Source organism: Branchiostoma lanceolatum, chromosome 5, assembly GCF_035083965.1.
Source record: "Branchiostoma lanceolatum isolate klBraLanc5 chromosome 5, klBraLanc5.hap2, whole genome shotgun sequence".
NCBI classification, from domain to species: domain Eukaryota; kingdom Metazoa; phylum Chordata; class Leptocardii; order Amphioxiformes; family Branchiostomatidae; genus Branchiostoma; species Branchiostoma lanceolatum.
The window spans coordinates 22,994,829-23,016,432 of NC_089726.1; the positions used below are offsets into that span (position 1 = coordinate 22,994,829).

Below are 21,604 nucleotides of genomic sequence, written 5' to 3' on the forward strand. Positions count from 1 at the left end.
ACAATTTGTTCAGTTGTAAAACTCAATAGCCACCAATAGATTATAAAGGCCTGCACATACCTAAAAAGTGTGGTCACATTTACATTTTTCTATTATGTTAGAAACACTAAAATCTCTGTCCAGTGGACAAATCTCTGTCCAGTGTCCACTGATATGATACAATGTATGTAGGAAAGTTTCTGTGTGAGCTGCTGAAGCCATGTGTACATGTCATTGAGGAATATGTTATGCTTTCCTGTCATCCTGCAGTACTATGATAAAGAGTTTACCTTGTGGGACCGGTTTGAGGTACAGGGAGTACAGAATGGCAATGAAATGACCCTCAAGGAGTTCATTGACTACTTCCAGGTAGGTCAAAATGCTAAGAATAAATGACATGAGATGTAGTTTAAGATAATCTTTTTTAAACATTGCTGTCTGCTTTTTAACAATGCATTTAGGGAGCTTAGTACGACCTTACCACCCTGGTCTTGCTCATGTTTGAGTACAGGTTTTGGGATTCCGAAATCACAAATTTTGTCATTACAATAGACGATTTTTTGAACCCCACAAACTGGTTTCGTCTTAGAAGAAATTTTGGTCACAAACTGTCTGTCATAGCGCATGTCCAAACGTGCTCAACCAGTCCCAGAACCTGGAGGAAGCAAGCGTTCGATTACAACCTGACTGATTTACGACAGATACATGTAGGTACAAATTAAGCCATATTTCTCCGTATCTTATGCAAGTGAAGAAGGAGAATAGCCAGCAAGATTGTATAGCGATAACCTTTGAAGGCAATGCCTTGCCAAACTGTTGTCTAATGTAGCATTAATGCCGCACTACGCGCTCCTTAGCGGAGCACATTGGGCATTAATGCTGGATTCCCTCTGCTCCCTTTGGAACAGAGCATTAATGCCAGCATACACCCCTGTCCATTAATCATCATTTATGACCCAGTCTTCTTGGACTGAAGGGGAAGTGGAAACCATTTCCCCTGGCTGGTGCCAGTGGGGGTGGTCACACCAAATTAACCCTCTGCCCCCTAACTACAGTCCACCCTTGTCAAAAACCCCAGTTGTTGCAGGGTGCTAATGTATAGGTCAAGCATGACTAAAGGCCGTGGCAGAAAGCACTAATGCTGGAAAGATGCCAACTAATTGGTTCAAGCCTTGGTCCAAGGCATGGCTGCTAGGACATTAAGGGACTGGTATTTGGACAGCCATAATTACCATGAAATTATCATGGCAGTGTGCACTAACCAAACATTAGTGCTGCATATGTATTTCTGGCATTAATGCTACATTAGACAACAGTTTTATTGTTTGTGGGTGCCGGGCCGCCCACGGGAAGTGAATGCCCGTGAGACGCTAGGCTCTGTGAAGCCAGTGGGAATTCGGGGAATGTTGGTCAAACCCATACTATTCCTTATAGACGTGCGCGATGGCATAGACAGTTTGTGACCAAAATCCCCCCTATGATGAAACCAGTTTGTTTGGTTCAAATTTGTTTATTGTACTGTCCAAGTTGCGTCAGTCAGATTTGTGCATTCTCCTAATACATGTATATACATGACAGACTTGATGTTTTTACCTTTCATTGTTACACATTAGAATGAGCACAAGTTGGAGATAACCATGCTGTCCCAAGGCGTCTCCATGATCTACTCCTTCTTCATGCCCAAGTCCAAGCTGGATGAGAGACTCAGTATGAAGTAAGTTAACCCATGTCCACCTTGACAGTTGACTCATTAATTTTTGTCTGTGTTTCTGTACGCCATTGACTTGCAAATGTTGCAGGATTTTATTGTAGCGTAATGGTAATTGCGAGGTAGCAAAGCAACTAAGCTGAGGTATGTTGTGAAAAGGAGTCGTGGTCTTTCCAGAGTGAGGAGATTTTAAGAATGTTAAGGTAAAAAGGTGGCATTAAAAGTGTACCCATGAGGGGACTTGATTGTTTTTAGACCACATGTAGTCAGAAGGATTTTTTTGTCAGTTTGGAGGATCAGCATTTCTTTACATTATTAGAGGAATAAAATAATTATTTCCAAGTATCTTTATGCTAGTTGAAAAATAAGATTTAATGGTACTAATTTAGGGCAGTGGTCACAAATGAGTGGTAGCCTATTACGCTAAAATGCAGTAGCTGATTTTTTTTTACTTCGGTATATCATGAGCAAATACATGAGACTACTGCTGTCATTCTGTAGTATGTTTGAAGTCACCTGACTGACTAGTGTGAGGTGATTTGTATTTCATGTTGGGTTAAAGATGAATCCCATTCATGACAACGTATTAGGTAGTCTCACATGTCTCTTGTTCTCCTTGATAACTATATTTTTCTAGCCATCTGTAGAACTGTGGATTAAAGACTTGTTGCTGACACCAGGTTTACTGTTCACAGAATGTCAGAAGCTGTGATGAAGGTGTCCAAGAAGAAGATCAAGTCTCACGTTAAGGCCTTAGTCCTGGAAATCTGCTGCAACGATGAGGAGGGTGAGGATGTGGAGGTGCCGTACGTCCGCTACACCCTGCGCTGAGCCGCTCTTTTTCAGGGGAGGTGGTCTAATCAGTCTTGAAGGCCTAGGAGTTTGTCCAGCACAACAACCTTATTATTTCCCAGAAGAATGAACGTAATTGCAGAAACATCAGACTGATCTTAATGACTACAGTAGTATGGATATGTGTACATTGGAGATCTGCTGCTTGTGAGTTGTACTGTTGAAAAAGCATGTGTGATAACTGCCGATGCTAGAAGCAAGTGATTATATACTACACTTCTGTGTGGAGAAACAGAGAGAAACAAGTTATATGTACACATGTATCTTTATTGTTATATTCGAGCCTAAATGGATTTCAAGAATCTTTCCTAATAAGACAAAAGAATACAAATATTGCAAAACATATGTCTTTGGCCAGCAACTCTCCCATGGAGAACAGTTTATAGTCAGCTACTGTTATGTTGTGTCTGTGAGTTGGCAGATCTCATTGTATTGTATGCAGATATCTTGGTGCAATGCAGCAATCACCATTCACTGTTGTACATGCTGTCCAACATGATGCGACGATTCCTCTTCAGACTTAGCTTGAAAAGCTTTTATTGAAACAACTTTCTGTCAGTCATTTATGGAAATGGAGTGTGAGGTATTTAGGGGGCACAAGGGTGAGGAAAGATTTCCATGGAGGATGTCTTTATTGAACTCTTAATGTAACTTCCCCCAAATACGTTCCTGTACACCACTCATCCAGATTGTTTGACACCATGGAAACTGCTTTCACTTCTTGTAGAAACTGTCCTCACTTCTGATTACTGGATTATTAAAAGTTTGCACAATTGAGGTGTGTTTTCTGCTCTCTTTTTTTTTTTTACAGGTCACATTGTCAATGTTTCAATTGGACCCTGTTCATTTTAAGCCTATCATAGCCGGTTGAATAAATTAAAAGATTTAACCTTTTAATTTAACTGGCCTAATATGAATGCAATTTAAACGGTTAAATAAGGTTTTAACAGGTTAAATTGAAACCACCATTGAAACCATCTTCATATTTGGTAGGTGGATAGGTCTCGATGATTAGCTTTTGGCCCCCCTAACGACTTTCTATGGTACTGCAGGGGAACTGTTTTGAAATCTCGTTTTCTGGTACTCTCCAAGCAGAGGTATATGGGCAGATCGTCACCGTTCTAGTTGAATGGGCTAGCGAAAAAAACGGCATATGATAAAACGGTGACGATCTGCCCATATACCTCTGCTTGGAGAGTAAATTTAAGGGTCCAAATGGACGAGAATGGGACAAATGTCACAATAGTTACACAATGCTCCTTGTACAAACTATACTTCCCAATATTCTATCCATCAAGTCGGCTGTAACATTCATATAAATTCATATTCCGATAATGCAATGAGTTTTTACAGAAAGTATGGTACAGGTGAAATGTTAACTGTCACCCCGCTGGGCGGTAATCCACACAGGCCGCCAGCTCACGAACACCTCGGTTGCCAAGCAACGGCTGATTACCACGGAACGCGTAGTGTGGCGCACTTTCGCTGCAGTTTCGCATATACACGAACAGAAAGGTTCACAATCCAATTCAGACAGTATATTTCTATACCATACCACACAGCACAGTTTACACCTGGCTAATTCTCACATAGGATTTTCTGGCCAGGCATCAAAAATTGTGTCCGTACGTACATCTTTGTACCCAGTGGGTCGCCCATTAATACATTGTGTTCTGCGGCCTTTACACAACATAAACTGAGAAGTCAGCAGAACACGTCTATTATCACGTCTATTATAGAGATTCACTCTACGTCATGTTAACGCGCTGCGTTATGATAACGTAAAGGACTATATATATGTTGCGTTAATGTAATTCGTTATGATAACTATGACCACGTTATGTTAACGTAGTTTGTTATGATATCTTGAAGGGCGTACATACGTTACGTTAACGTGACACGTTAACATAACCCATTTATATACGTAACGTATAACCCCGAAACGTGACGTTTACGATGATACGATATTTTGACCTGAAAATGGCACGACCATATGTGCGTCACGTTTAGTACGTGACGTAGAGGCGTGACGTATGGCCTGGAATACGTGACGTATGGACCTGAAAACGTACGTTTTTTTATGTAGGTAATTTTGACACGGAAATTGCAGAACCGTAGGTACGACACGCATCCGTATGTTATGGCAAACGTGACGTAGGCCTGTCATTGAAAGTCCGGACCTGAACAATAATTTTGGAATATTTTTTCGTGTTACATGTAAAATTGCATATTGGCAGATATTTTACATGTAATTTGAAAACTATATATACGGAATTATATACAGTCAGTAATTAACACAAAAGTTCAGTTATAAACACAAAAACAGCAATATTTTTCTAGTGCAAATTTCACGATTTAAGGAAGGTTTAAGATGGTTTAAAACAAAAAGGAGTGTATGAGTGAGAGAATTTTTTTTCAAGTCCGGACTTGTTTCCAGACGTTTAGTTTTTTTTGGACTTGAACCTAAACGTTTTACAAGTCCGGAACCGGTCCGGCCGGACCGATCCGCACCACTATTTATGACACCGGTCATGTCGGTGCTCCACAATGGGAAAGATTGCGAGTCTTGGCGGTCGCTCTCAACAAGGAGGTTTTATAAAAGCTCCTTGCTCTCAAGAACAGAACTAAACCTGTAACACTGGTCGGAGAAGAAACATTTAGAATACTTTAGGTAGGTTTGCTACAACTAAATGGCAGTATGCAGCCTATTTTCAAACAGAGAAGGATTCAGAAAGAGGTAGTGCGTGGGTCGCACAAGAAGGCTCATTGCCATGGTAACCAGCCCATGTCTTGACACGCTATACTATGTAATCAAACACCACAGGGTGTCAGCAACACATGTAGGGAACCATAGTGACAGCTGTCTGGTCAGGTCATTGGCCTTTTGTTTGGAGAAGACGAAAACAATTCTCTCCTTTTCCTTGAGAGTAGGCATTACTATATAAGGTCTTCATTTATTCAATCATTAAAAAAAACGAGGAAGGAGGAAAATGCTAGTGGCCGTACGCGTGGGAAGGTGACATCCGCTTTGCTTCTGTTCGGGCCTCGCCCTGTCTTTTCCACCTATATTTACATAGTTTATGAGGAAATGCTACAATAGCCTTCTTTGCTAAGATAAGACTTTCATACTTTGAACAACTTGTGTAATTTTGTAATTTGGTTAGAGAAGATGATCAACTGACAATTCCTGCAAATGAGATTCTAATACAGACGAAGCCACTTAATTGCACCTCGATAAACGCACCTTCCATTTAATTGCACCGAATCCCAATATCCAAAACCGGTTCCCATTCACTGCATTGTTAGTGACTCCGCATATCTGCACCGCGCATCGGATAACTGCACCATTTTTTTTCCAAAAATTCCTCGACAAGTTAGCTAAAAAGGTGCGCTAAACTCGGCAAACGCGGTACAAATGAGCCGATACCTGCCGGTGTAAAGGCGCAATACTGCCAATATGTTTAAAACTGTTTTGAGTAACATAAGAAGGCGGTCTCCATTGACAGTTACGTTGATAGGAATCGTATGGGTCACCCGTAATCAGTAACCAAGTTTTAGTTTCAATTCCTAGTTTCATGGCGGTACATGATTTACGTAAATCGACAACTGCACTCTACGTAATGTAACACAGAAACTGTTGTCCGATGAGTGGCATGACGATGTTTCAGAATGCCTCCCCTGTAACATAATGTGTGTTGTAATGCGGTAGATCGCATGGAAAAATGAAAGAATGCAAAATCAAAACAGGTTCGTAGTCATTTCTTTATTTTCAGCAAAGGGTCAATAAATAAAGTTAATAACTGAATAATTTCGCCTGTTTTCTTTGTGCTAGTGTTTCTGACTAACAATACACCCCCTCGCCCATGGTGGTGCGGTCCAGCTGGGCATTTCGCATAATTGCACCAGCCGGATAATTGCACCCAAAATGCTGACAAATGGGTGGTGCAGTTAAGCGGATTCTACTGTATGCATTATAAACAAGTCTCATCAAGACCTACCCACCTACCAAATATCAAGACAATCCATCCAAGCCTTCTCGAGTTATGCTGTACATTACATACACACATACATACATACATACAAACGCTACCCTATGCATAACCTTCTCGGCGAAGGTAATGAAAAAAAAAACACATGATATGCCACTGGAAAAGGATAAGATCAGTCGGCGAAGGTAGGGGGTCGTGGAACTCTAGTTTGAAATAGAGGAGCCGTGTGTGAGCGAAAGTTAGAAGCAGTTCCTCGAGGGCCTCGTGAATGATCTTTTGGAGAGTTGTAAGAGGATGTAGAGTTGTACACAATGAGATGCATTCTAACTTAAAAACTTGATTTCTCGATATCGCGCAAGTAGCTACATGTAAAAACCCAAAACACTTGCTACAATCTGGATGATCCCCAGACCGGGACTGAGGCTGTGTGGGACTCTCGTCCCGGACGCGGCGTTCATACATATCTAGATGACTATGTATAGAAATGTTGATACGAAAACAAAACATGTTCACAGATCTGTCGTTATAATGAACACGATTGGAGTTCATTGTTGGGAGTCTTACTTACATACGTCATTGAATGAAAAGAGGAACATAGTATATTGAACACACAGGATTACAAAATCCTTACAACTAACTGTGCCGCACACCTGGTGATATCTAACTGCCATGTTGGTACATACTGAACATCACACGTTAATGGTGAAATAGAGAGTTGCAGAAGAGATTACGAAAGTCATTGTACTTTTGTCGATTCAAAAAAGTGTCAATAAAATGCGTTCAAATCAATATATATATATACTAGTTCTATTGACTCCGATCAACAGCGTCTTGGTTATATGTATCAAACATGAACTATCTTATATAAAGTAGATCTAGAACACAATCTTTAAATGTATCTGTCAATGCCATTCTCAGGGCAAGACTTTCTGTTGTCAGCTTAACATTCCCCCAGGTGTTTCATTTCTTACAAGTGTTCGTATCCAGGGCGACAGCATGATAAGAGTGATGGCAAATGGAAAAAAAATTCTCCAAACACCAATTGTATTAAAGTCTAATAGATGACCAAACTTTTCCTCCAAAGACGGGAATGATTAAACCAAAGTCGCCTTCTGTACATCCAGTTCTAACATCCACTCACACTTGCTCCTGCGCTTCTCCTTTGTTTGCCGCTCTCTGATTGGTTGACTTTCTTTGTACATTACCTTGTCAGCGCTAATGGCAGGTATCGAATACGCTCTCCGCGGGGGAACAGGGGGAGGGGGTGTCCGCGGGGGTAGGGGGGTAGGAGACGTTGGGGAGAGCAACAGACCTTGTGAACTCATATCGAAAAACGCGGAGTCCATTGAACAGTCCGAAACCGACCTGTTGTGTACGGTGTCTGAGGTGGGTTTACATGACTCAAGTTCGGAGTGGTTGGAGAAAGTTCTGGGCTCCTCTATAGATGGAGAAATGGAGGACGACATGTCCTCAGGCTCACACAAACCGTCCAACTCCTCGGGAATGGCGATCGGTTTCCTCGTTCTACACTCCGTCAGTAAATCCAGATTTCCCTCGGCCAGGAAACACAGGTCCTGCTGAGTGGCCCTGTACGAGGCTTCCTCAGATGCACACTTCATGTCTTGGATGGTTCGGTACATGCTCTGCATCTGTTCCGAGAGAGAGTCCCCGGACCTCCGCAGTTGGGCCTAAAGAACAACAAATAATCAAACATCATTGGCAATATATGATATAGATATACAATATCATCATCATTTGGTCGTGAAGGTCTCACGGGTGTAAATAGATATTCAATATATTCAAAGTAATATCTTCTTCAACTGCCGTTTGTCTGCGAGGGAGGCCATTAGGAGGGGCGGTCGGAAAGCGGGGTGCCTTACCGGTACTAGCCTAGATGCCAGACCCCCAATCTCTAAAATATCTATCTATCGATAGATACATGTACTTCAGAGATTGGGGGTCTGACATCCAGGCTATACCGAGAAGGAAGCGGTATGAATCACATGTTGGGTTTCTCATTGGAAACTAGAGTTCCACGACCTCATACCATCGCCAAATGATTTTAACCTTTTTGACTGACGTGTCAGGAGTGTTTCTCATCAGTTATAAATCATACCAGTTGATCTTCTTCACCCAAAAAACAAAAGTATGAGCTTAACAAAGAAGGTTATGCTAACAAAGTGACATTTATCATGAATTATGCAAATGAGGTCCTTATTAGCATAATTTGATTCAACGATGTTCACATTCACATAACTTCCAAATGACACAAAGTATGAAATTGCCATTATTTACCTGTATGGAATTATAGTAGTTTCTCATTAATTATGCAAATTAGGCCTACATTTGCATATTTTTTATCTATCAAAATTCCTCAGTAACAAATGTCACATATTTCAATAGTCACATCATGGAACACAGCGGGTTTTTAAAATTGTCTCATTAATCATGCAAATTGGAATGTAATTTGCATAATTATCGTCCAATCATACATTTAGCATCACGTAAGCTATCTACATACCAAACATCATTAACATCCATCAAGCCCATCTTGAGTTATAGCATTTTCTCATTAATTATGCAAATGAGGTCTTCATTTGCATAATTGATATCTATTAATATTTCTCTCTTCTTCAGTTACATATGTCACATGTTTGAGAGTCCTATTGTGGAATTTGGCGGATGTATTAACTTTCCTCATTAATTATGCAAATTAGATACTGATTCGCATAATAAGTATCTAATCATGTACATCATCACTCAAGCTATCTACTTACCAAAAATCATAACCATCCATCAAGCCCTTCTTGAGTTATTCCCTTTCAAAGTCTGAATCAAAACCTGCTCCTGCAGTTCCAAAGCCGCTAGGGGGCCAAAACCTATACCACTTACTCTCTGTCCGAAGAGCTATCTACCACTCAAAAATCAGTTCCATAGCTTGTCCAGAACACGAGATATCGAAACAGGAAGTTCCGCTGCAGTACCGTAACAAGCCGCTAGGGGACCCAAAATCTAATCATTTCCTAGTCTCATCAAGACCTACCCACCTACCAAATATCAAGACAATCCACCCAAGCCTTCTCGAGTTATGCTGTACGTTACAAACATACACACACACACACATACAAACGCTACCGTCTGCATAACCTTCTCGGCGAAGGTAATCACAGTCCTACATGCAGGATTTCCACTTTACGACACAAGTTTGATGGTAAGTCCTTACTGAGGAAATTTAGAGGAAATTTTATGAAGATGGGCACCTAAACAAAAGCAGCTGCCATCTTGGAGCATGACGTCATTATCAGGTGCTAGATTAATCTAGCGTGAGGACCGAGCTGCTGGCAATTTTTACCGGCTATAATTGAGTCTAATGTGTGGCACGGCGGGCCGGTATGGCGACGTCCGTAGCCGCCGGCTGACCTCACGTCATACCACCAAATACACCACGTTCCCTGTGAGTAGCGCACGCCAGGTGTGCAGAAAGTGCGAAATAAAACGAAATGGAACTACAGAAAGTGCGGAATGGAACGAAATGGAACTACACAGAGTGCAAAATGGAACGAAATCTGAAGGAAACTGACATAAAAGCGATTGTAAGGAAAAGGTACAGGGGAAGGATTAAGACACAGAAGTGGGCGGTAAATGAATATGACGTCGTTAACGTGCTTTATTTTTAGAACTACTCAGAATGGGGCAAGACTGAATCTTTGATGTAATGCAGCGTTGTTAATGTTGTTCTGTTTGCGACGCTAAATTATTCTCTCAAGATCCGCGATTTTTACCGAAGGCTTTGGAAAAACGATATGCTAATGAACGGCTGCGTAAAGCAAGGAAACGGTAAGAGCTCATAAGAAAATAAAGACTTTAATAAGTGATATGGTTTACCCAGAATGAGGCACATGTTTACAGCGCTGTTGTGTCTCGCAAGAAGGGGCGCGATTGTCATACTGACGGCTAATGAACTGCTGCGTCACGAGCGCGACTTCAGGTTCTCACTTGGGGTCCTTTCCGGCGTGAGTGGTTCAAACCCCACAGTCCTATTGCCGCACATGGGGCCTAAAGAGGGGAACAAGAGTGCTGTGCCCCCTTGTAATTTGTACATGACAATGACTAAATAAAATTTCGTGATAGATTTGAATAACTTATAAGATGAATTGTACCAAACCTCCTTTAAATAAAGAGTAACGGACCTTCAACTTTTGAGGAAACCTGCGCGCCGAATGGCAGTCGCTCCAGACCCTTGCGATCTAACCTCGCCAATTGTTGTACAGAAAGTGCGAAATGGGACGAAAAGGAAAAAAATGGAAGTACAGAAAGTACCAAATGGAAGAAATGGAAGTAAAGAAAGCGCGAAATGGAAAAAAATGGAAGTACACAAAGTTCGAAATGGAAAAAAAATGGAAGTACACAAAGTGCGAAATGGAAAAAAATGGAAGTACAAAGTGCGAAATGGATTTTTTTCCATTTTGTTCCATTTCGCACTTACTGTACTTCAATTTTCCTCCCATCTCGTTCCAGTTCGTTTCATTTCGTTCCATTTCGAACTTTCTGCCCACCCTGTACATTCATCACGGTACACACGATATGACAAGAAAACATCCAGGAAGCATTTACGTGTATGTTGTAGGCAAGTACAGAAATGAACATACTGTAACTTGGAAAGTTGCCAAACGTACTGAATTAATTCAATCATAATACAACCTACCTCCATGTGTGTTCTGAAATGGTCAACATACCGTTTTGTTTAGTGTATAGAAATACAGTTCCTGTATGTCCGTGAAAATGTGATAGGCCAATATTGTATGTACCAGTTTCAGATTGATGTGAGCTGGCTTTGATAAGAAATGTATCACATCAATACTGGGTAAGAATACTCACTCCGGATATCTACTGTAAAAATCCTGTCTACCAATATAAATCCTATCTTAAATCCTATTCCTAAAGGACGAACCAGAAGCACAACAATAATTTTGCTTAGCCCTGTCATCTTGCCCCTTGTCTGGACAGCCGTTGCTACTAAATCCAGTCAGGCATTTCCCGTTCGCCCACGTCTCAGAGAATGTCGACTCCCGCAGACTAAAGCATTACTTCTCTCTGAGTTGTTTGTTTGGACTAGATACACACCATTACAGACCCCGTTTTGAAAGATGGCGTGATAGTGTTCTTTGAACTTATCATGACTGAATAAATTGACTTTCAAAATCCGATTTTCGGGCCCTGATATTGCTTGGGTTTCCTTTAACAAGTTAGCTGCCAGCCATGTTAACAACAACAGCAACAATCAAAATTAATACAAGTCCGATGTATCAGAAAGGAGTTATTTCGATAATACTAAGATTTAAAGGCAACCTTAGCAATATTAGGGCGCTGAAAGCAAGGATACTTAACCTCCTTGCTGAAAGTCATACATTCAAAATCAGTTTTTTTTCTGATTTCTATCCATAGTAAGTTTAGATAACACTATCTCATCGCATATCGACTATCATGGAGCAAAAATGTGATGCCGTTGTGTGGTGGGAACTCATTAAAAATCTGAGCACTTGGAGGCCAGCCATCATTTCAGATCTTCCGAACGTGCACGATTCTGACCGATAAGTCCCGAATGCTTCCGAAGAAATAATCACGTGACGCGCGATGTCATGTCACGCGACCGGAAGTTACCGTAAATTGTCGACAGAAAACGGTTACGGCTGGATTCTGGGCTGATTTTTTGGGGGACCCAATAAAAAAAAATACTCCTTTTGTGGCTTGCTTCTGTGCTATTTTTAAACGCCAAAAGTATGAAATAATGATGTAGATGTGCTAATATAGGGAAGTAAATGTAAATTTCAACCTCACCAAACAGAATTGTTTTCCGCAGAATATTTCAAGTTTTACCCCCTGAAATCGCTTAGGGCACCTTTAAAGACACGGCATCGGTATTGTTATATATACAGGAGGGAGAATATACTTTTTTGCTTGCCTGTTCTTCTTATGTTCAGCCATACCTAGTATGGCTCAACATATTGTTTTTACTCAGGTTTCTTCTCCTTCTTCTCCTCCTCCTGTCAAATCTTCAAATCGAATCATCTCTGTCATTTTTTGACCAAATGACCTGCAATTTGATACAAAGGTAGTATAGGCAAATACCCCCCACCGTTTTTTTCATTTTTTCGATATTGACCTTGAAACTGATTTTATTGAGGTTTTTCTGACCAAAAATGTACATTTTGGCCTCCTGTGTTCTGGAAATACATCCAAATGACCTGAAATTTGCTATGGGGGTACATTGAACAAATATTCAAAGAACCCCATTCGCACTTTTGGCATATATTACTTTAAAATACGATTTTGCAGGGTATTTTAAGGGAAACATTGGGTATTTTCCTCATATGACCATATGACCTAAAGGTCAGTGACCCCAACTGCACCTGGCCTGTGAGCCTGACCATATGACCTAAAGGTCAGTGACCCCAAGTGCCTTGCCTGCAGCTGTGAGCCTTGCGACCACCTGATTGGCCAATTGAGTTAATCTAATTATCTGGCATTTCTGGCGCATGTGTGTTGATATTCATACCAAATATGGTATGGGAATTCCTAGGACATGTGATTACATGGCTTTGTTCACTCTTTCTCCAGTTCCTATGTATTAAACCAAAATAATGTGAAATTTGGCATGTGTCTGCCTTGGTCATGCACCCAGGCCCCCATTCAAATGTTTGGCATACAGCCTTTCAAAACGATTTTTGAAATAAAGCATTTTTTCGTTTCGTTATTTTCAACCCAAAATGTATACTATTGAATCATGCATTCAAACAAAGGGGTGTCACGTTTTTATATTTCACCCATACTATCGCTGAAATATGTTGTTTTTGGTCATTCCCTTCTTCTCCTGTCAAATCTTCATATATATCATCATGTATACTATGGAAAACTTCTTTCTTCCCTGGGGTTGATCTTTTTTAATTCAATTTTGAACTGGGTTGATTATGCGCAAGAGTGTAATTTTGAGCGGATATTTTTCGACTGGTCTAGTTTACATGGAGATGGCATGGAATATCCCATTGTTGCAAGGGGAGGATTCTTTAATTTATTTCAATTTTGAGCTGGAGTGATTATGAAAAAGTCCATTTGTTAGCAGAAGTGTATTTGTTAATTAATAAGTGGATATGGTTTTGGACTGGTCCATATTGTGTTGAGGTGCTACTGGAAGACTCCATTCCTGTATGGAGAGACTAATTGTTTTTAAACTCAATTTTGGACTGGGGTGATCCATTTTTTTAGTGGAAGTATTTTAGAATGGTCCATTTGGGGACAGTCCATTTTTTTTGCATGGCGAGAAGTATGGCTAAACATGCTGTATTTGCTCGCAAATGTTGCCTTTCTAGTTTCTTCTTTCTTTTTATGTATCGCCCATGGCCCCATACTATAGGTATGGGCGGTACATATTGTGTTTGTAATGTTTCTTTCTCCTCCTCCTCCTGTCAAATCTTCAAATCGATTCATCTCAGTCGTCCCTGAGCCAAATGAGCTAAAATTTGGTATGCAGTTAGAGTTAGCACATACCCCCAGCCGTTTTTTCTTCATTTTTTTTATTATTAATTGTTTTATTGAGGATTTTTGGCCATTTTCAGACCAGAAACGTACTCTTGGGCCTCCTGTGCTCTGGAATTACATCCAAATGACCCTAAATTTGCTACGGGGGTACTTAAAAGAAATGTTCAAAGAACCCCATTCGCGCTTTTGGCATACATCACTTCAAAATACGATTTTGGGGGGTATTTTGGGTAGATGATTGGCTATTTTCCTCATATATGGTGTTGCCATATATGGTCACATCTTTATTCCTAGTAGGTGAGTAGCCAGGTGGGCTAATTCGGTCAGCCAATGAGAGAGCGCCTATTAACATACCTACGGATTTATTAAACTCGTCCTGATTGGTTGAAATAGTCGAGTCAATTAGGAGCACTAATCTGCCAGGTGCAGACAGGCACAACTTCACTGCCCCCTTGCTCCTGTCCTTGTGTTAGTTTTGCGTGTGTCTGTATGTGTGTGTCTGTTTGTCTGTCTGTTTGTTTGTGTTTCCGCACTACTGTAGTCAGCATAACTCAAGAACCTCTCGATGGATTATGATGATATTTGGTATGTGGGCAGGTGTTGTGAAGCTGAAGTTCAAGGTCGATTTTGGGCCCCCTGGTATGTGACCTTGGTACTGCAGCAGAACTTCCGTTTTTGTATCTTTTTACCTGGACGTGCTATGGTCTTGATTTTTGGGTGGCTGATAGCTTGTGATGTAATAAAAAAGTAATGTAGGTTTGGGCCCCCTAGCAGCTTGCTCTGGAACTGGAGGGGCGTTATTGTGAAAATCTTCTAAGGAGAATAACGGAATGCAGGTAGCTTAGACAGAGATGTACACAGTGATGTGCAAATTATGCTTATTAGGACTTAATTTGCATAACTAATGAGGAAAATCTATATTTCCAGTATTTTCCATTATAAGACTCAAATGCATGTCAAGTACGACATCAACAGATACCAATTATGCAAATGAATTCCTAATTTGCATAATTAATGCAAAAACGCCATAATTCATTTAAGTAGAAAATAATAGGACTGTCAATATTGCAACTTGTGTAAGTTAGATAAAGGTGTTTATGACCAAGCATATATTATGTAAATGTGTAAGTCATTTGCACAAACAGGACAGTTCATGGAGAAATGAGGTCTACGAACTCTTGTTAATGCTGCGTCCTACTGAAGTTATGTGCAATTGAGAAGGTTCAAAATCTACGCCTTCAGTAACAAAACTTACCGTAAAAGCTACGGATGTCATATTTGAGATGTTGGTACCTTTAGGAAAGGTGAACACACCTGGACATAAATCATGCTAATGAGGACCTCTTTTGCATAATTCATGCAGAAACTTGTATTTCCCTTACTATACATGCTACGGATGTCATACTTCACATGGAGGTACCTTTAGGAAGGTTAAATACACCTGGACATAACTAATGCTAATGGGGACCTCCTTTCCATAATTCATGCAGAAACTTCATAATTCCCGTACAGTACATGCTAAGGATGTTATTTGAGGTGTAGGTAATGGGAGGGGAATATCCTGCATTTTCTCGAAAATGTTGCCTTTCTATTTGTACATAAATTAGAAGAGGTAACGTTAATTCTTTGCGAGGAAGTTATTGTCGTGCTTTCCCTGTGTTGCACGGGTTCAAAAATCTTTATACAATCAAGAATTGCAAGGAGGACAATATGTGATGTTCTCCGCCATTGCATTGACGTCGCGTTTGTGTATTTCCATGGCATTTTCCCACGAAAGAAAATTCAAACAGAGACCAGAGAACAAGTTGTTACTCTGTTGTATCAAAGTTCCCAACAAGAGTCTGAAGACCCAAAATCTCCATGAAATTTGGTTTCGTATATGATGTGTTTTATTATGGAGGTTAAGATTTTCCTCATTACCAGCTGTTGGGACCTGGGGAATTCTTGTCCTAGATTTGAGACTAACAGATGTGACAGGTGTGACCTCCAACCACATGCCTAGAATGGAGGTGTAGATTTTCCTCCTTACTTATGCAAATTCAGTCCCAATTTGCATAATTTGCACTTCAGTTTGTACATCTCTGTCCAACCTACCTGCATACCAAATAACATGAAAATCTGTTGTTCCTTTCTTCAGTTATTCTCCTTAGAAGATTATTACAAATACGCCATTGCAGTTCCAGTGACACATACCAGGGGGCCCAAAATCGACCTTGACCTTTCTCCTCCCAACAACTACCCACATACCAAATACCATTACAATCCATGTACACGTTCTTCAGTTATGCTGACTTTAAGCATACGGTGACCGGGTGACACAAACATACACACACGCAAACGCAAACGCACGCAAAACAATATCCCCATCAACAAGTATTTTTTTCATGGAGATAAATACATCATACATAATGATCAACCATCGTGAGCTCGCGGCCGACTTCTGCGCCGCTGGTTATCTTTACGGTTCCATCGGTACGATCAAACGTCTTGCCGACTATTTGCATCGCCATTTGTACAGATGCAGCAATTAGTGGTGAGAAAACATAGTCTGTTAATCATTTCTGCTGTTAGTCTAAAAACGCGCATAAAGACACAAAATGGCCGCGTCTGGTATCCAATGGTGTCCTAGCCTGGAATCCAAACCTATTATAGCTCCCGAGAGGAGACTCGGGAGCTATAATAGGTTTGGATTCCAGGCTAATGGTGTCCAAGGGGAGATTTCCTTTTTTTCGGGGGATGGCATTTTGCAAGTGTCGTGCAGAGGCGTTAACCATTGCCTAAAATGTACTAGAGGGGTGCACTGCGCGGAGAAAACACTACAAACTCAAGCCTTCAATTTTAAACAACACAATCGTAGATCTAAAATCATATGTGGCATAGATTATAATAATATTCCCTGGGGTTCATTTGGGATGTTCGGTATTCACTGGACTGGCTTGAAGTAGCAGATTCTGTGTTATACAAAATGTCTTCTCCTTATCTCTTCTCCTTTGGAAGAACATGTTCTCGCATACAGACTGTAAAGAAAGAGCCTGGACGGGTTTTGTTGTGTTTTATCTTCTCTTGCCAAGCATGGTAATTATTGTCCATATACTCAGCGAATCACGTAAGGCCAATGTCTGTATGACAGTATCCATGACCTGACAAGGGAGTGCTGTACTGTACACACTGTACCCTACTAACAGTACTAGGGGTGGGTACCGGTACCGTGTACCGGTACAAAACCGGTATTTCTTAATGGACCGGTCCAAAAAAACCGGTCCGTAAAAAATCAGTGGACCGGCCTATGGACCGATTAGAAAATTCATAGTACCAGGCTACCAGCAGGCGCCCACATAACTGGTCTAAGAAAATACAAAACAGCAGATTTAACTTCGTTTTCGAAGACGTTAGCTGTGAATCATATCTAGAAACACTTAAAGGATGAGTTAACAGACGGCGATGAGAGTATAGTTATAATTTTGAGACAAAGTGCAAACCTAAGAAATTATATCGTTGCAGACATGACGTTTGGAGACTTTTACGTGTGTCTCGCACTTCAAAATATGATGTACTGCGACACTACTATAATCAGGTACAGGTACAGGTCCGGACCTGGACCTGACCCTCTGGAACTGGACCTGGACCGGACCTGAATTTTTTGTACCGGTACCCACCCCTAAACAGTACCCATGGCCTGACAAGGGAGTGCTGTACTGTACACACTGTACCGTGCACATGGCCTGACAAGGCAGTGCTGTACTGTACACTGTACCCATGGCCTGACAAGACAATGCTGTACTGTACTCCATCCTGTACCGTGCACATGGCCTGACAAGGCAGTGCTGTACTGTACATACTATACCGTGCACATGGCCTGACAAGGGCAGGCAGTGCTGTACTGTACTATACCAAGGAGACTGTACACACTATACCCAAGGCCATGGCCTGACAAGGGAGTGCTGTACTGAAAACACTGTATCCATGGCCTTACAAGGCAGTGCTGTACTGTATACACTGTATCCATGGCCAGAGGCGATGAAAATTATGAGACTCGGAATGTGTGCTCTTCAGCCTGTTCACTGACCTGTGCTATAGTTCAGGCCAACCATCCGGGCGAGATTTGTAGTGATGAAAGTGCGTACCAACTTACCAGTTCATCTCTCAGCAGCCTTAACGACATGTCCAGTCGGGTATCCTCTGTCGAGCCCTTGGTGTCGCTGGCCATCTTCTTGTTCGGGAGACATCCCAGGCTAAACCTGTGGACTAGCTTGGCGGGCCGCTGGGTGTTCCCGTAACTGGGAGGGTCCCAACTCCGGCGACGTTCCTTTGTTGTAGTTGGGCTATTCCTGCCCTGCCCCAGCCACTGGACTGTCCCGGGAGAATGTTCGCTTTCCATTGGGGACGGGCTGTGTCCGTAAATAGCCGGTATCACTGTGGGGAGGAAACGTTAGAGTGAAGACAAATCTCCAGGCACGACAAGTATTCCTACCATTCCGACCCAGTCTCTACAAACATGGCCGGTACGCGGGTCGACTGGAGGGACTGGGTGGTGGTGTCTGCTGGTGCCTCGGGGCAAATTCAAATCAGAATCGGGTCAGAGGGAGGAAGGTTAAGCGGAGCGGAGCGAAATAGTTTTGGGTCAGACTTGTGTAACAGTGGGGTTCCAGCGCCTATAACTGACCAGTCTAGAGTCCATTCCAAGTCACCAAGAGGGTTTTATAATAATATTTGTAATGATTTATAAAAAATTCTAATAAAAGAATATTTGACTGACAATAGTTCTAAATATTTTTAAAGATTGAATATGAAAATATGAATTTATTTGAAGTCGATTAGATAATTTAGAAATATTTTGAAAGGAATTGCACAAAAATCTCTTTATTTAGGATAATTTCTAAACATCGATGTGATTCTTTCACTTTTAGAAATATGTACAAAAAAATGGTAGAAAATGGTTAACAATGGTAGAATGGTGATTGCCCCCATAAAAGTAGGTGCTAATCCGCCCCTTCTGTCTGCTTTTGTACATCTTCACTGCAGGACACTGTTGGGTCTTTTGTGGAATGCATTCTTCCCTATACTTCGCAAGGATGTGTGAAATGCTTTCTTCCCAGCCCTCTGACCTATTTATAAAGATGTTACAAATAATGGTAGAAAATGGTAGGAAATTGTAAATAATGGTAAATAATGGTAGAATGCCGTTACCATTATTTAGAAACTGTTAGAAATATCATATTCCATATGATGAATATTTCTAAAGTTTTAGAAAACCGGAGAAATATTAATAAAGTTGAAATCACATTCAAAATATTTGTAAAGTATGAAATCTCTCTCACAAATAATTACAATAGATTGAAAACATTTATAAAGTAGGACAATAACAACCCTCTTGGTGACTTGGAATGGACTCTAACATGTCTAGACAGGTCTTTTCAATGATATATATAAAGGCGTGCGGCCTGTGGACTGGCGGTCTCGGGTTCGATCCCTGGGAGGCGAGTGTCTGTTTCTACTCATCTGTTGTGTTTCGCTTGAGTAAAACCAATTCCGGACCCACCTGTCCAATCAGGGGGTTCGCGGAAAAGGCTGGGCTGTCTACCAGGCCTGGCTTCCCTGCCAGACTACCCTTTCTGGGCCTCAAGGCTATGCGTGGAGAAGTATAGTAGAATTCAAACAAGTGCTTTTCAAAAAAGCTGGCGTTTTGCCTAGATTAATGAGTGTGAAATATTTTTCCTCTTCTCCTGTTATTTAGGTAAAATCTGCCAAAGAAAGTAACTGAAGGGCTGTTGAGTCAAAGAGAACTAGAAAGGCAACATTTTTTAGAAAATGCAGGATATTCCCCTCCCATTCACCAACACTTCAAATATGACATCCTTAGCATTTACTCAATTTTACTGTAAGGTATTATGAAGTTTCTGCATGAATTATGGAAAGGGGTCCCTATTAGCATAAGTTGTGTCCAGGTATATTTAACGTTCCTAAATGTACCTACATGTACATGTGAAGTATGACATCCGTGGCATGTACCGTAAGGGAAATACAAGTATCTGCATGAATTTTGCAAATGATGTCCTCATTAGCATAATTTATGTCCAGGTGTATGCACCTTCCCAAAAGGTACCCATATCTTATATATGACATCCAAAGCATTTGCCATTAGGGAAATACAATTTTCTGCATAACTTTATGCAAATGCAGTCTTCATTAGCATAATCTATGGCCACGTGTAGTCACCTTTCCTAACGGTACCTACATCTCAAATACGGCATCCATAGCATTTACCGTAAGGGAAATACACGTTTCTTACAGAATTATGCAAATGTTGTCCTCATTAGTATAATTTAGGTCCTGGTGTGGTGTTCAACTTTCCAAGACGTGCCTATTTCTTAAATATGACATCCAAAGCATTTACCATATTGGAAATACAAATGTTCTGCATAAATTATGCAAATGAGGTCATCATTACCATGATTTATGTGCAGGTGTATTCACCTTTCCTTTAAAGGTAAGGAAAATTTAAATTTCTGCATACATTATGCAAATGAGGTCATCATTAGCATAATTTATGTCCAGGTGTATTCACCAGGGGCTGGGGGTCACCAGAACCGACTGGAGGGTCTATGCCGAGAGCAGACCAGCCTGTCGAGCCCTATGCATGTCTGCGGCCGCCATGCATCAGACACTGATGTCTAAGAACGATTGATTGTATTCACCTATGCTAAAGGTACATACATCTCAACTATCACCATAGGCGGTAGGCCATCGAGTTTTTGTTGAAATAGGCATTACTGTGACCAAGGACATTATATAGACGTATATGTATAAGCTCCGATGGTCCGCTAAGGAACAAACAAACGGAACGATTTCGGTGAATCGTAGACTAACGCATTGACTGTGTACTCGGCCTACTGAAAGATTCCCGAGAACTTACTCTAACACGCACTGTGTGCGAGTCGATCCACTGAAAGATTCTACTAGAAAGATTCCCGAAAATCGTGCACTAACTGTAACAACCACAACGCCCGATCCGCCGTCTATTCCAAAGAACCATACGAACTGATGCCGAAAGTCACCCGAAGATTGACGAGAGCCGAACAGCGATTTCCGAACGCTTTGGGTAGTGTTAAGAACAAAAAATTTGTATGGAGTAAGGCCCAATTTACACTTGTTCAATAAAACTGTAGTACTACACATGGTAGTCTACTACTGTAGTAGACTTCAGATTCATGTCCACTTTACACTCAACACAGGAAGCCTAGCAGGACACCCCACTGTTCCTGATTGTCACGAAACTGTAGTGACCTATTGTGACCTTTGAAAAATCGCGGGAAGGAATTTCAGCATGTTTCTTATTTGTGAAAAGGAAGGGGTTTTATCTGATGCAAAATACTAAGGAAAAGGGCCTGACAGTGCTCGGTTTTACTGAGAACTTGAACTAGAGAATGACCGCAGATGACCCGTAATGGAACACGCGGTCAGTTCGAATCACGTCAGATCGAACATGGTTGTTGGCTTCGAAGTGAAGTCTACTACCACTGTAGTACAGTTTCGCTTTACA

At 41.1% G+C, this 21,604-nt stretch overlaps 2 protein-coding genes across 3 annotated transcripts in view; one reads left to right on the forward strand and one right to left on the reverse strand.

Moving 5' to 3' along the window:
* LOC136435753 (ubiquitin-like modifier-activating enzyme 1) overlaps positions 1–3,316 on the forward strand; it is an 81,187-nt gene extending 77,871 nt beyond the window's left edge. For both annotated transcript variants that reach the window (XM_066429449.1, XM_066429450.1), the window contains exons 25-27: positions 250–348; positions 1,593–1,693; positions 2,383–3,316. In XM_066429449.1, the coding sequence (XP_066285546.1) occupies positions 250–348; positions 1,593–1,693; positions 2,383–2,518 (336 nt within the window). In that variant the 3' untranslated portion in view covers positions 2,519–3,316. The remainder of the gene's footprint in view (positions 1–249; positions 349–1,592; positions 1,694–2,382) is intronic.
* A 2,971-nt stretch (positions 3,317–6,287) lies between these two features.
* Positions 6,288–18,618, reverse strand: LOC136435755 (uncharacterized). Its single transcript, XM_066429452.1, has 2 exons — positions 18,197–18,618; positions 6,288–8,216 (listed from the first exon to the last, which is right to left on the reverse strand). Exons 1-2 carry the CDS (start codon positions 18,440–18,442, stop codon positions 7,623–7,625), a joined length of 840 nt encoding a protein of 279 aa, XP_066285549.1. The 5' UTR covers positions 18,443–18,618; the 3' UTR covers positions 6,288–7,622.
* Between the last annotated feature and the right edge of the window lie 2,986 nt (positions 18,619–21,604).

Bases quoted from the DNA above. Each gene is read 5' to 3' on its own strand.
- LOC136435755 (XM_066429452.1), bottom strand. From the start codon at position 18,442: ATGGAAAGCGAACATTCTCCCGGGACAGTCCAGTGGCTGGGGCAGGGC. The intron at 8,217-18,196 runs GTAAGTTGGTAC...GTTGTTCTTTAG, and splicing joins GGCTGCTGAGAGATGAACTG to GCCCAACTGCGGAGGTCCGG.